Genomic DNA, 15,261 nt, shown 5'->3' with positions numbered 1-15,261 from the left:
CGGGCGTGCGGCCGCGGGCTGGGCGTGTGCGTGGGCCGGCACCCCGTCCTCTTCCTCACCGTGCCCGCCGTGCTGACCATCGCCTGCGGCCTCAGCGCGCTGCGCCGCTTCCAGCCCGAGGGCGACCTGGAGCGCCTGGTGGCCCCCAGCCACAGCCTAGCCAAGATCGAGCGCAGCCTGGCCGGCAGCCTCTTCCCGCTGGACCAGTCCAAAAGCCAGCTCTATTCGGACTTGCACACCCCTGGGAGGTACGGCAGGGTGATCCTCCTCTCGCCACCCGGGGACAATGTTTTGCTCCAGGCCGAGGGGATCCTGCAGACCCACCGAGCCGTGCTGGAAATGAAGGTGAACCACAGGGGCTATAATTATACTTTTTCCCATCTGTGTGTGTTGAGAAATCAGGATAAGAAATGCGTGCTGGATGATATTATTTCAGTGCTAGAGGATCTCAGGCAGGCTGCCGTCTCCAGTAAGACAACAGCCAGGGTGCAAGTGAGGTATCCCAACACTAAATTAAAGGTATGCTCCTCCTGCATGCTCCTGCCGATTAAAGAGGCAGCACTTCATTTCTTGCCCTAAACAAGCAAAGAAAATGCAGAGGTCTCATCCTTAAGACTTGGAAGCGGATGCTTCTTTCATTTCTGGGGAGGGGGGGGAGAAAGATGGGCAACTGAGTGAAGCAAACAGGCGATGAATGGGACGTCTAGATATTAAGAAATTCAAAGCCAAATCGAACAAATGCCAAAAAATGAAAAAAGAAAAAAAGAAAAAAGAAAACAAAAAGTTTCTGAGACCCTGCAATTACATCTTTGTTCAGGGTTAATAAATCAGTGAATGGAAGGGGGCGGGGGAATTCCGAACAGTTGGGGGATTTCTTTTCATTCTGGGGCTCACTGTATTTCTTATTACTGATTACACATCCACCCAGTGCCATGTCCACCGTGTACCTCTCCAGCCTGGCTTGACTGTGACATGCGGGGAGTTCGTGTTTGCTGCCCGTGAGTGTGCGCGTGTGAGATCACTGGGTCATGAATGCATTAGTCATTCCAGGAATTGTGTGTGTGTACAGCAAAAGCCGTAGACATCCGTGTGTGAAAAAGGAGCGTGCACCTGACTGATGCATTGGCTTGCTGACTCCTTTCCTATAAAAAATCCAACCCAAGCAAGATGGTTGTAACAGGCCAATAACAGAAAAAAAGAAAAAAAATTCCACAATCAGCAAAAACTGCAAAGAATGATTTGTATGAGCACCCAGGGAAGCAGTGTGTTGTTTGGTCCCTCCATTCAAATCTTGTCCCTCAGATGAATTTTCTAAATTCATTCAGGATGGAGCTGCTGCAGGCAATGAGGCATGCAGTCTCCAGGTGACTGAAGTTTCAGGGACAAATGTGACTTCCAAAAGAGTCACTGCACCATTTGTGTGCTTGACCCTGTGCATGCTCAGAAGCTGCACAACCACGAGCTCCAAGACAGGTGTCTCCCAAGGAGGAGGAGGAGGAGGGCTCTTCCCCCTGCTGTGGGTGAGGACATGGTGTTTTCCAGGGTGGAACTGGACTAGGAGAGCCCCCCTGGCCCAGTAAATAAAAATCCAGCTTGGAAATACACTCATTGCCTATTTATTTATTTAAAAGAGTCACCATCCATATTAAATAACTTTCTCAAGATTTCTGAGAGAAAACAAAACCCTATTTTTCCCCTGCATTAAAGGAGGATTTAATGGACTTAGGGGACCTCATAAACTGCCTCTTTTTTCATCCTTGTTTGAATGGATCCAGAGGCTAATGAAGGTCTCAGCTTCACAAAGCTGAGCAGCTCTGGAGATGTAGTGAAACCGGACAGACGACTCACCAGCTCTCAAGCAAAGCGGCGGGTGGGGGCTTGCCTGCTTCACACTGACTGATGGGCGCATGATGACTCTGTGTGCTTGGGCAGCATGCTTCTTGCCTCCTGAATCCTTTGCCATGACCATTACTGCTTGCTCAAGAAAGGATGTGGTGGAGAGGTAATCTTTCTAGCCTGCAGTCTTTTCACTGGGTTCCTTCCTGTGCCAATTATCTGGAGTAAAGAAAGATTGGAAACCATGCCATGTTTAAACCTCAGTGTGCTTTCCCCATTGAGTCAAATGTGCAGTTCATTAATATGTGCAATGAGTTGGGTCTCAACCGCCTTAATTCAGCAGCACTCTGCAGGTGAAAGAGCTGTGTGCAGTCAGCACTGTAGTCATGCTGATAATCTGGGAAAACTGTTTTAACATTTACAGTGCAAACCCCTGAGGTATTCGTTTTACTCATTTTTTTACTCGTTGGTTGTGTTCATTAGATTATCTGTGTGCTCTTCAAGGTATATGAGACAGAAAAGTAAGGTTCTGACTTCCATATGGTTTATAAATAGATGCCAGCGCCCTCACCCGGAGTTACCTGGAGGTGGGAACTCTGTGCTCTGGGGTACATCACTGAACCGACAGCCTGCTGGGCCTAGTAACAGGTGCTCCGTCCAAACTTCTTGACAGGTTGGTTGGCTGAGTCACACCTTGGTAGAAGTCAGTGGATAACCACAGAAGAGGATTGGTCTATTAAGTGAACACAAGTATTGCATATGGGCTGAACGTCCCTTTTTCTTCTACCTATTTACCCCAGGGTTTCCTCAAGTGTGTTGATTTGACTGCACAGCGGTGGTGTTAAGGTCTGTTGAGTGAATGAGCCCTTGAGACCCTTGGAGAACAATGGGTCTCCCAGGTCCAGACGCAATCTCACACATGCTCATGCAGTATAAAATGTGATTAAGAACCGTGGATGCTTAAAATTCTCCCAAAGGGATTCCAGGGGCTCCCAGGATCAGAGCCTCCTGGCAGGGAGCAAGTGAGATGGCCTTTTATTGTGACCATGTATCATCTGGAAACATTTTAATTCATGTGTGGCTTGCTACTCAGGGTCTCCTTGATGCTGATGTATATTGGTGCCCGATAACTGCTAGTATATGGTCTTTATATGTCCAGCTTTAGCCCTCTAATTCATTTTGCTTTCCTCTCCCGTACATTAGCCACCATTTTTCCCAACTCTGTCCCATATGGAAAATTTTAGTGCCATAATTGTCTGATAATCTAGGAAAACCACTTTAAGATTTACCGTGCAAAACCCAGAGGTATTTGTTTTACACATTTATTACTGACTGATGGTCTTCATATGATTTGGTGGAGAACGGTTGTGAGTTTAGGGAAGCTGACAAATCAACATCAGTGGCAGGATGGTGTGGGGAGGAATTAGCAGTCAATTCATGAGAGAAGCAGGAGGTCAGTGCTTGGAAAGCATGTGAAGATGTGAGAGTAGTCACAAACCGGAGTTATGATAGTCAGAGGTCATCTTCCAAGTATCATGAAGACATCCAGGTAGTTCTGAGTAGAGACACTTTAGAACTTCTGATAAACATGATATCTTGGCAAGGTGATTCAGACAAGCAGGATGCAGAAAGTTGTCTTCTATAGGATCTAAACAGAGGCTTAGATAAATCTGGTATCAAAAAGCAGCAGGAAGCTCATACTACACAAGAATGAATTCTGTACACGTTTTCAAAAGCTGTGTAGAAAAGATACCAAAATCTGAAGTTCCTACACCTGTATACAAGATGAATCCTACAACTTGTTCTTCATTATAATCTCTGCATAATATCCTTGATTAAACCTAAGGGTTATGTTTTATATTGCTTTTATAGTAATCATTTCCCCCACCCCCACCTTGTCTAGGTCCAGGGTGTTCACAATAGACACTCACTGATGGGTTTTCTTGATGGATTTGTGCATTTTTCTGAAACATCACAAAATTATTGTCACCTCTTGAACTTCTGTGGAATACTTTTATTTAAAGGTATTCTCTGTATTCCAGATTTCTGTGAAATGCTTTTGACCATGATAATTGGGGCACTCTTTTTTTAATTTATTAAGTAAAAATATATATATGCATATATTTTTCACATAAACAACCTCAATGTGGCCAGACTGAATTTTTAGGTAAAATATTTAACATAGTGTTGAAATTAGGGTCATCATTAAAGCAAAATAGCCACTCAAGCTCCTTAAGCAAAGACTGTTCTAGACTTCAGTGAAGATTTCCATTGTCATTCAGGAAGATCCATTCAGGAAGATCCAGTGGTTACAGGTGACATTACCCTGCTTCTTAGGAAGGCCATGAACCTCACTTTTCTTTTCTTTTCTTTTTTTTTTTTTGTGATACTGGGGATTGAACTCCACACCTTGTGCATGCTAGCCAAGCACTCTACCACTGAGGCTACATCCCCAGCCCCTCACTTTTCAACTGGAAGTTTCCATGAAAGTAATAATTCTCAATTCTTTATAGTCAAAGATATAGGTAAAGATGCAACAGATAAATGTGGTCTTTGAAAATAGATTTCATTCCAAGTTTAGATCACAGCTTTCTGGCAAACAGTCGGGAAGGAAGCAGAGTGATGGCCCTGTCACACGCCCTTCTATTAAATCCCATTAATAACTATACCTCCAAGAAGATGTTCAGGGGAAGTCAGCATGGGTGTCTTTACACCACAGTTGAAGACAAGTGTGCAGAGAGACTTTTCAACAGGAAAGAGTATTCCTTTGGGTGCATTTTGGGTGCACCCTCCATGTTGGAAGATATTGTAGTTAATTCTCTAGTTCTAATCTCAGTAGAAGCACAAATTCAGTCAACATGGCATTATTTTTAGAGATTCACACAAAAAGGTATTCTTTATTTTTTTCCTAATTCATTCTAAAACCTCTTAAAATGTACATGTCAGGATCTTCCCTTATATTTTGATTTATGTTTATCTTTCTGATTCCACTTCTTGATATGGGAAAGCGCGAACTATTGAACATTCAGTTTGTAGCATAAGTATGTTCAGGTATTTTGTACACAGTATGGCGTCTAGTTTTTATGAGTTTGTGAGTCAAGGGGAATATTTTTGTTCCCATTTTATGGATGAAGACCAAAGACCTTAAGTGATTTCCATGAAATCCCAGCAGTACTGTGCCAGAGCTGAGACTCAAATCTAGGACTATCTGATACCACGATGCCATAGTAGAAGTGTGATTACCTCCTGCACTACGCTCTGTAACAACAACCTTTTGTACTGATAAAGAATGAGGGCCATACTTCTGAAGCCATCTATAACCCATGACAAAAGAGGTGATTGCTACTAATCTACACAAAGTGACTGGCTGGTAGAAAGGGCACAGGGCGGAGCATCCATCTAGTCAAAATCTACCATCTGCCGAATGTAGAACCTGCAGAAGGAGGCTAGCAGACTCACTGGCAAGCCATTTCTTCTTTAACAGCACTTACCATTGATTCTGAACAAGGTAGGGTAAAGCTCCGGGTTCAGCTGTCTTCTGGCCCAAAGGGCTTATGTACCATACCCCTTGGACAATTTCTGGCTGAAACTGGTATTAAGAAGAAGGAATTCATGAGACTGTGTAAGATAGAACAATGCACAATGCACTTGCAATGCTCAGGAGACCTGGGTTCTCACCCAGATTTTTAAAGACCAGTTGTGTAACATTATACAGGTCTCATCACTAATTTAGGTGTCAGCAGTTTTCCTCTTGTAAAATGATAGAGCCAGGCCAGGAAATTGCAGGAATTCTTATTGGACAATGAGATTCTATCATTCTTATGTAACATTCTACCGTATAATGCATAAGATCCATATATAATGATAGTGGATACAAAGTTATATAGTAGAATATTTTTCCTCTGGGGTAAAATAGATGCACATCATTAGATTTTAATGATATCACTGAAAAGTGTTAACCATACTGTCCTTAACTGAGTCACTGTGCACTCTTCCTGGCCCGCACACCAGAACTTGTTTGTTCACTAAACTTTTCTGAGCCCCAGAAGTGGGTGAAACTTCCTCGGTAAGCGAGCTTAACTACTGTTTCTTGGCTTCAGAAAAAACCTACTTTAACCCAAATTAATGTCTATAACTATTGATGTATATTGCTTTGGAATTCAAGGATTAGAGAACATTTAAAAAACTAAAAAAAAGCCAGGTGTGGTGGTGCATGCCTGTAATCCCAGCACTCAGGGAGCCTGAGGCAAGAGGATTGCTGTGAGTTTGAGGCCAGCCTGAACTACATATTGAGACCCTGTCTCAAAAGCAAACAAACGAAGAAACAGAAATTCTCTATATTCTCAGGGGTTTCCTTAGCCTGCACTGATCTGATGATGTTTTCTTCAGTGGTTGAGGACTTCAGGGGGTTGAGATGGAAGTGTCAAAGCCCTGTGTGATTCAGGTATGTGAAAGGATGAAGACTACCCCTTATCCCTGAAGACAACATTCCTTACCTCTCCCTGCCTTCTTAGGCAAGAATTCATTCTAACAGGTGTTTTTAATCCTTTCCACTTAAATATTACTGCAACTGAAGGGTTTATATAAGGTTCTTCAAAATATGTTGTGTTTAGAAGATGTTTTGCATTTTAACCTGTTGGCTGTGACACCACAACTGAACCAAATTGCTATTAATTCTGCCTTGGAGTTGATCAGCATATGCTCAGGCCTATTTCAGATATGTCCAGGCATTTTCACATATACTCAATACAAACACTGTTAAAGAAGGAATGTGAAAATCCCAAGCTTCTGGATTGATCCAAGACACCTTTCTATTGAACGGCAGGTTGGGTTCTTCCTTGACTTAGTCAAACAAATCACCCAGGGCCAGGATGAACATAGACCTGACTCATTTCTGTGGGTTGTTGCTGCAAGGGAACTGGTGGACAAGTTGCATTTGCAACAGCCCTGGAAGGGCTCTGACTTAAGGCCCCCCTCCTGAAAATGATGAGAGTGGGGTTGTGGAGTCGGCCTCACTTGGTGAGTTTTTAAAAGTTAACACTTCCTGGCTTCCGCAGCATCTATGTGGTAACCAGCCTCCACGTGGCTCGCATGTGCGAAGGTGCTGGGGAAGGAAGGTCAGATCTTAGACTCAAGGCTGAACTCAGTCCTCCTGACTCATGACTTGAGCTTAAGGAGTGTGCATTGTTGCAGATTTTAAATACCATAAGAAAAACAGAGTAAGAGAGCCTCTCTCCATTAAGCCAGGAGATGGAAACATGAGCTGAGTGCCTGGCAGATTATCAAGAGGCTGTTCCCCATTGAAAACCCTCATGCCTATCTGCTATGGGGGACCTGTCCCCTGGGTAAGCTGAAAGCTGACTACTGTCATTTGCTATTTTCTGAAAATATTGAAATTAAATCTAACCGTCTCTTTAAGAGAAAAAAATCCATGGCTTTTCTCAAGCTTTTTTGCAGTTATTTCACAATAGTAGCAACATTAAGCCCTAGTTATTCCAATTATGTCATCATTATGTGAGGACATACAGTTTAGGAATCACACATAGGAGCCAGAAAACTTGGGGGGGAAATGGAACACAAAATCACAATGGAGTGTACCCTTAAAGGGACACTGTAACCCATACTTTCTTTAGATAAGATCATTAGAGCTGAGTTCTTCTTTGAAATCAAGGTTCATTCTCTGTCATTCAGGCAAATCCAGGGGCTCTGAAAGGTGCCTGATGAGCATTACTCAGCACTGGCTGGCCTGTGTTTAGTCACAGGAGCTGTGTTGGAACAGTCAGCGTCTCCTCTGTGGAACTCCCTTCCGACACAGAGAGGCCTCACCTGGGATCCCCAGCTTCCCCGCTGTCTCCAGAGCTGTAGGGCACAGTGCAGCTGGACCTCAGTGTCTCCGATCTCCACAACCATGGATGGAAAACACTTGAGAACAAAATGCATTAGTACTAAACATGTGGATCTTTTTTTTCTTTTCATCATTCACTAAATAATACAGCATGAAAGCTATTTACATAGCATTTACATTTTATTAGATATTATACCTAATGTGGAGATGATTTAGGACACAGGAAGATATGCATAGATTATATGCAAATATGCTATTTTTACATTGGGGACTTGAGCATCCGTGGATTTCTGACTTCTTTGCTGGTTGTGCCAATGTGGGTAGGATACAGTACTGCCCTATTGGGTAGGTGGGATTCCAGGCCTCCCACATATACTTCCATACAGGTCACTATTGTATCTTCTGTATGTCAGGCATGGTGTTGGTGTCGACCATTAGAGAGTCCATGATAAGCAAAACCCATGCAGCCCTTATTCTCATGGATCTTGGATACAGTTTTCAAAAGTGACACACAAAATTGTCGATTCCTGTGGATGAAAAATGCACTGTACTGTAAGAGTAGGACACCAAGTCTTACGGTATTAAAAGCTGCTTTCCTGATGAGGTCACTGTGAGCTGAGGGCCGGCGGGTGCCAAGCAAGACTTGGTGGGGAGGACCTGACACCTGGGTAGCACTGAGCTGGAGCTGCTGTGAGCAGAAGGTAGAGTGTCCAGGTGAGGAATATGCTGAGAATGTCTTAAGAGTCACCGTATACGATGTAAGTTAGATTTCTTTTATGGATGCAGACTGTCCAGGTTTACATTCTAACACAGCCCTCATCAGCTGCACAACTTTGGGTCCATTTCTAACCCCTTTCAACTCAGTTCCCTCCACCTCTTAGTACCGCGTGTATTGAATGGGCTTGTAATACCGAAAACAGTGCTTCTGAAGCCCTGATTGTCAGCTGGGGATCCTGTCAAAGACGCAGTTGTCCCCAGGGTCCAGAGTGGATTGAGATTCTGCCTTTCTGGAGTGCTCCAAGTGATGCTGATGCTTCTGTTTCGAGCCCCACATGCTGTGGTGGGATGGCATCAAGGGCTAAGAACAGCACTTATTTCACTGCAGATCCATAAATGCCAGTGGTTAACCCCTTGAGCACTGCCATTTTCCTTTATCCAAAAAATTGCCATTAAACTGGCTTTCTTATGAGCTTACAAACAGATGTAAAAAAATCTCTGTTATTTCAAAAAGCTGAAACTCTCTCTACTGAATGGGTAGTCTTCACCATCTCCTGAGTAAGGGCAAAGTGATGGACACATACTCCTCAGACCACCATTCTATTCCCTTTGCTACAAACAGGAAAGAGTAGAAAAGGAAAGGGGACAGCTCTTGTTCTGTGCAGGCACTGGCCCTTGGAGGGCATGTCTTGATGATATGCTCTATACAGTGAGCTTTAACCACTTCTCCTACTCTTGCATTCTGTGATGTCCTGGTTCTCCTCCTCCTAGTACTCTAGAGGTTCTCTACACCTTGCCAGCTCTCTCTATTCTCACATGTATGACGTCTTTCCCATGAAATGGTCTTTTTCATTATCTGTTTTCTCACTATTCTCATCCAGCCAGACATCGGCTATTTGGTCCATGTCTGTAAGCCATCTGAGGTGGCCGGGGTATACACAGTAATATCACATTAGTTATCACAACCTGGTCAAGTAAAGCACATTTTGCGAGTGGACTCCTTGGACCAAAGCTTTGACTTCAGCTGGCATCCTTGTAAGAGGTGCAGATCTGTAGACCTTGCTCTTGATCTGCTGTAACTTTGGAGATGGGGCCTGGTGTGCCCTTCAGGTGACTAGTTTCTGCTGAAGCATGAGAGCCCTTGTTCCAGGTGCTCAATCTTAGCCAAGTGTAGGGCACACAGACAGAGTTTAACATCAGTGATATGTGGGTCCCCTCTCCCAGGACTCAGTGTAATTAATTGAGGAGAGGCTGGGCATTGTGCCTTTCAGGTCTCTGGTACAGGTTATGATGGATTGCCAAGGTTGGAGGGCCAAAGCCTCCTCCGCTTTCCTTTTCCATTCTCTCAGCCTCTGCCTTGGGTCTCATTATGTCTTACCTATTGCATTTACATCTAGGCTTACAAATTACAGTTTCTCACAAAACCTAGCCTATGTACCAAGCCTTGTATCTCTTGGTCTATTTCCCCTAACCAATGTTTACAAGAGCTTCCGACAGCCATGAAGAAGAAATCACAAACTCCTTACCATGACCACTGAGGATTTTCCTTGGCTAAGCCTCTAACTTCACTTCTAGCTTCAGATCATTTTGAATCAGATGCTGCAGCAAACCAAACACATTCTAAATGTTCCTGTTTTCAGACTTTCATTTGTAAGGTTCCTTTTGCTTGGAGTGTCTTTCATGTTGTCAAAATCGTACACATCTCTTAAAAGCTGATACCCCAAAGCCACTTTCTCTAGGGAATTTCTCAAACTGATTCCAGAAAGAGAAAGCACGTTCACGCACTTCGGGTAGCTCTCTTAATCTCAGTGTGATATGCGTTATAGATGTGTGGGAAGTCTCTGCTAAAATATCACTATGTATGCCTAATGAACTAGTAAAGTAGGTAGATTTCTCTGCATAAATTAATTTGCCTGGAGGATCTAGCTGGCAGGAAACAGTATGTAGGACAAACCTTGATAAACATTGTGAAGAAACAGGACAAAGACCCATTCCAATATACCCTCCTGTGACTATGTCTAAGTTCTAGAGTGAGGGCCGCAAGAGGCCACGAAAGCTATTTCCATGACTGATCCTAAGACACCTGAGTCACAAGCACCATGATTCATAGAACAAAGGGTCTCTGGGAGAGCACTTGATCCACATGGCATTGGCTCAGAGAGGCTGCAAGAGAAAATGACATCTCTCAGACACCAGCAGGGCTGCCAGAATTAGCAAATGAAAACAGGACTCCTGGTGAAACTGAATTCTAGATAGAAGTGTATTTTTAATATAAGTATGTGAAAATATTGCATTCTTAGTTATCTGAAATCCAGGTTTAATTTGTTGTTCTATACATGATCTGGCCATTCCAGCAGTAGGAAACATCACAGACTCACCTCTGGAGACGTCAGCACGGGCTTCAGAGTGTTGCGAACAGCCAGTGCCTACACTCACTTGTGCAGTGATACCGGGGACAGAAGAGGAAGGCCAGGAAAGGTCTAATTGAAAGGTGGTAAAACATATGCTAAGGACTCCTAGAAATGCTCAGAGAAAATCTGAACTGACTGGAATCCTATGGCAGTAGGAATGACAGCAAAGGAAGTGTTCATTAATTTTCATTTGACCTCACTGTATACTCGGGACTAAGAAACCCTAGTTGCATTTATTGTTTTCATGGTATCAAGACTACCAAGATTATGCTGGATGGCCTCCACTGAGCCCAAACACCTTTTGTTTTATGCCTTAACTAAAAGAATATGAAAACTATATATGCATATGTGAAGTATATAAATATATAGTGAAAATATTATAACTATATACACACATGTGTACATGTGTATGAGAAAATTTTGATTAATATAAACAGGATGAATGCATATACATGGAAACATGTAGGGTGGAAATATTAATAAACAGAAACTCCAACATATTGGAGGAATAGGTCACCCATTTCTTGCATGGAACATTTCATTACACACAAAGACGAAGCAAGCTGCTAACATTTGTAAGAAGATGCCTGTAGGTGTCTTTAAAACCTGTCTTACTCTCTTTTAAGATTTTAAAGTTTATAAGGGTGGATGTCACACCTTGTTCACATGGTTAGCCCTCTGCACGTAATTTAAAGCTAGAATCTTGCATATATGTTAAAAAAAAAAAAAAAAGCCGGCTGTAAAATGAAGTAAGCATAAAAGTGTTTGTTCAGGATGGGGACTCTCATCCAGTGCTGGCTTGGGGTGCCTGAGTCTGCTTGATTCAGAATTTGCCACAGTTTTCCACTGGACACCACCTGAACATTAGTATGCAGTTCTCATGTAACTCTCTGCCCTTGTGAGAGAAACCTCGTATGTCTCCTCTCCTTTCATTTCCCTGCAAGGAACAGTCATTGAGGGCAGAGCTCACGCAAGTGAGGCGGAGCCTGAGTCACGAGCATGAGGACAGGGAACCAGGGAGTGACCTAGAGAGGACTCTGGGCCAGAACGCCCCCAGGGGACCAGAGAAGCTTGGGTCTGAACTAGTTTACTGACCCCCTTTCATAGACAGCGCCTGCCTCTCTGAGGGAAAGGTACACGAGGCCAGTATTCTAGCGTGACTCTTACTTTCATCTCATTCTTTTCAGCCATTTTTTTTTTTTTTTTTTTACCTTGGAGATGATCTTTAAGAAACTGAATTCTTTCTCGGCTGTGAAGATTTGGACACATTTTATTAACAGATCGCATCTTATCAGAGTGACTCTTCCTAGGAAATGTCCAAGTTTTACATTTTTAGAGTTAACTTGTCTTTAAAAAGTTGTTTACACAAAGATGTTATCTTTTCCATCTTCCTCCTATTGGAAAATTATTTGGGTCACTGATTCCTACATTGATAAGAGCGCTTCATTCTGTCTTTCTCTTGGTTGGTTTCTGGTTGAATTGTGTTATCAAACTTGCCAGGGTTGGTTTGTGGCAGTCTTGCCACTGAGCCTGAAGCAAAGACTGTTTTTATTGAGGGGGTCCCTGTTTCTTTATGACTTAATATTGGGCAGTTGATTATTGAGTCCCTCTTTTAAATTTTTAAGATAGCAATGAAGAAAATAGTAAATAGGAAACAGACAGGTATATTTTAACCTAATTTTCTATATACTTATGTGCCTTCAGGTGTGTTACTTAATATTTTTATCCTTCAATTTATCTACAAAAGAACAGTTTTACCAACCCTGTACATTTTCAGAACTTCTAGTACTGGTAGTCTCATAACAACTTGTAGCTTTTCCTTAAATTAGTCTAAACTCAAAATCATGACAAAATTGCAAAAAAATTAGGAAACCAAAAATCACTTACCATTCCACTCAACAATTCTCTCTCTCTATATATATATAAATTTCTAGTTTTTGACTGTAAAATACACAGTTGGTATCAGAGATTGTATATCTTTTTTATCCTATTTTCACTGTTTCATAAACATATTCATAATTATTTTACTGGTTCTACAACAGTTCAGCAAGCAGTTGTGACACAGTTTGTATACACCTTTATTTAATGTTATCTTTAGATGACTTCTGTACAGTGTTTTGGGGCAGACTTCCACATCCCTAACAAGCACAGGAAAGAAAACAAATTGTCTGTCTTTTCACTAAGATTTATAAGAAAGAGAATTTTCTTGTGAAGTAGATCCTTTCATGAAAGTAAAATATAAATGTAGGTCAGCAAGTTCCAGGGGAGAAAGTGTCCCAAGAAAACCCTTATATAGAAGTCAGGAGGACCCAAGTTATTTGTAAATGAACTCTCACATGCTATACCTTGTAAAGGACCACACTCAAAAGTATGTTCATTAAAGCATAATGAATATTTAAGCTTCTAAAAGTACCTGGTGGCTTCTCAAATTAAGAAGTAAATTTTACCGCTTTCACTGGGGTGTGATCAATGATTCTTTAAAGAAACACTTCAGGAATTTTCCCATTACACGATGGTCAGGGCCCCTCCCCAGACCAATGAAATAAGAATCTCTGGGAAAGGACCCGAGCACTGTTATTTTGAAGCTCCTTGAATGATCCCAGTGAGTAAGGAGACTGAAAAACATTGGAAGACCTTGGATCTAGGGGAGATCCCTCTGCCCCACCTAGCTCTTTTGCAGACAAGGTGGGAGGATAAAGGAAAGCCCTGCCTAGGACCCACTCAACTTCCCCAGAAGGTCAACTTCACACAGTTCTGGGCCTCAGATGACAAAACAAATGCTCTGAGGTAGGAGCCATAGTCCTGTTTCTCTCAGGTAAGCTCCCTCTGTAGGAGCTCTGTGGCAAAGGAAGTGATTTTCACTTCTGTGCTTCTCTCATCTGTAATTGACTGCCCAGAAATATGATGTCTTCATCAATTTGTTATGCTCCAAAGATGTCTTGAATTGCTCATCATTGGGAAAATATATCCCTTGACACTTTTAAAAGCACTCTCACTGAATGTATTTCTGTAAGGAGATTAATAAAGAAAGAAACCTGTAGGCACATGGTAAATATTTATTATTATGGTGATAGGGCCAAGTGTAATAAATTTCAGTCACTCAAGGATTGTAATAGTAGGACTTGAAATAAACTTTCAATTTCTATTAAATTGTTATTAGTTCCCTAATTTCCATGAACATAATCCTAGATTCCAGGACTTCCGGAGATGGCCAGTGTTTGCTACTTTGAAAAGAACATAACTAGGGGCTGGGGATTTAGCTCAGTGGCACAGCACCTGCCTGGCAAGTGCAAGGTCGTGAGTTTGATTCTCGGTACTGGAAAAAATAAATAAATAAATAAATAAATAAATAAATAAATAAAAGAACATAACTAATATCCACTGTGAGCTTATACTTTTGATAAGCATGTAGGAAAAGATAAAGAAATATGTGTCCAAAGAAAGATCAGCTGAATTAATTCTGGCTTTTGAACTGTCACATTCTGAGTGTGAAAAGCATGTTATCAAAAAATTTTAAGACACTCTTAAAACTTACTTGAAAGTCTTCAGCCAAATTCTATGTCTTTTGTCTCATCACCTGTGAAAAGAATAATTATTTTCTAGATGCGTCTACTGGTTTTAGCAAGCTTGAGATCTCTCACTTGTTTGTAAGTAGATCCTGCTTCCCCTAATCAGTGTGGCAAGTCACCCATATTAAACAATATTTAACAGGATGTCTAATTAAAGGAAAAGTATGTTCATTAAAGTGTAATGAATAGTTAGAGTAGTTCCAGCTAGAGAGGAAGCATAACAATCTAAGCGCCCGTCTCGGGTCACTGGAAAGCTTCTCCATTCGCTACCCAATGGGTTCACAAATCATACACTCCTCTTATTGTTTTTAAATGGCAATTATAAATCACTGGATAGATGACGTGAAAGGATATTTGAATGTGGGCGATGGGGTGCGCACCACTGGCTGCTAGTGAGTGGAAGTTATTATACACTGCGGCAAGCGCTAAACTTGTAGCACCCCACCACCATCTTTATATTAAATATCTTTGGCTAAAAGGTAAGAGCACCTTACAAAGTTAAACCAATGTTTTGCAGAGCGATATAAAACAAGGAATTAACTCTTCTATTTGCTGTGCCAAAGAATGGTAAGTGCTTGTGGCTACCTTAGAGGAGTTCAACATATTTTGCGGGTATACTTTTGTAAGACTTCATGGAGAGAGGCTTCTGGGAGGTTATCTAATCCACACACTTCAGAAAGTTTCATTATATATAAAATCTCTTGGTAGCCCACTCACTGTTTAATGTCTCTCTAGAAGAAAATTGTGTCTCATTTCTATTTAAAACAAGGTAATTCTATGTGCTCTTCCTCTAATAAAGAAAGAGAACCCTGATCTGGCCTTTTTGAACCCTCCTCTACCTGTGACCTTAAAAATGGTAATTATATTCTCTTAGCCTTCTCCT

The 15,261-nt window shown here is 41.9% G+C and overlaps 1 protein-coding gene across 1 annotated transcript in view; it reads left to right on the top strand.

Annotated features, from left to right (window-relative positions):
* Positions 1-6: 6 nt before the first annotated feature.
* The window catches only part of Ptchd4 (patched domain containing 4), a gene marked incomplete at its 5' end in the record, with an annotated part of 170,135 nt that continues 154,880 nt past the window's right edge, over positions 7-15,261 (top strand). The window contains one exon of the mRNA XM_005389880.2: positions 7-519. Coding sequence (XP_005389937.2) covers positions 7-519 — 513 coding nt within the window. The remainder of the gene's footprint in view (positions 520-15,261) is intronic.

The sequence above is a fragment of the Chinchilla lanigera genome, unplaced genomic scaffold, assembly GCF_000276665.1.
Source record: "Chinchilla lanigera isolate Chin_1 unplaced genomic scaffold, ChiLan1.0 scaffold00036, whole genome shotgun sequence".
In the NCBI taxonomy this organism is placed as follows: Eukaryota; Metazoa; Chordata; class Mammalia; order Rodentia; family Chinchillidae; genus Chinchilla; species Chinchilla lanigera.
This window is presented reverse-complemented; position numbering and strand designations above follow the sequence as displayed.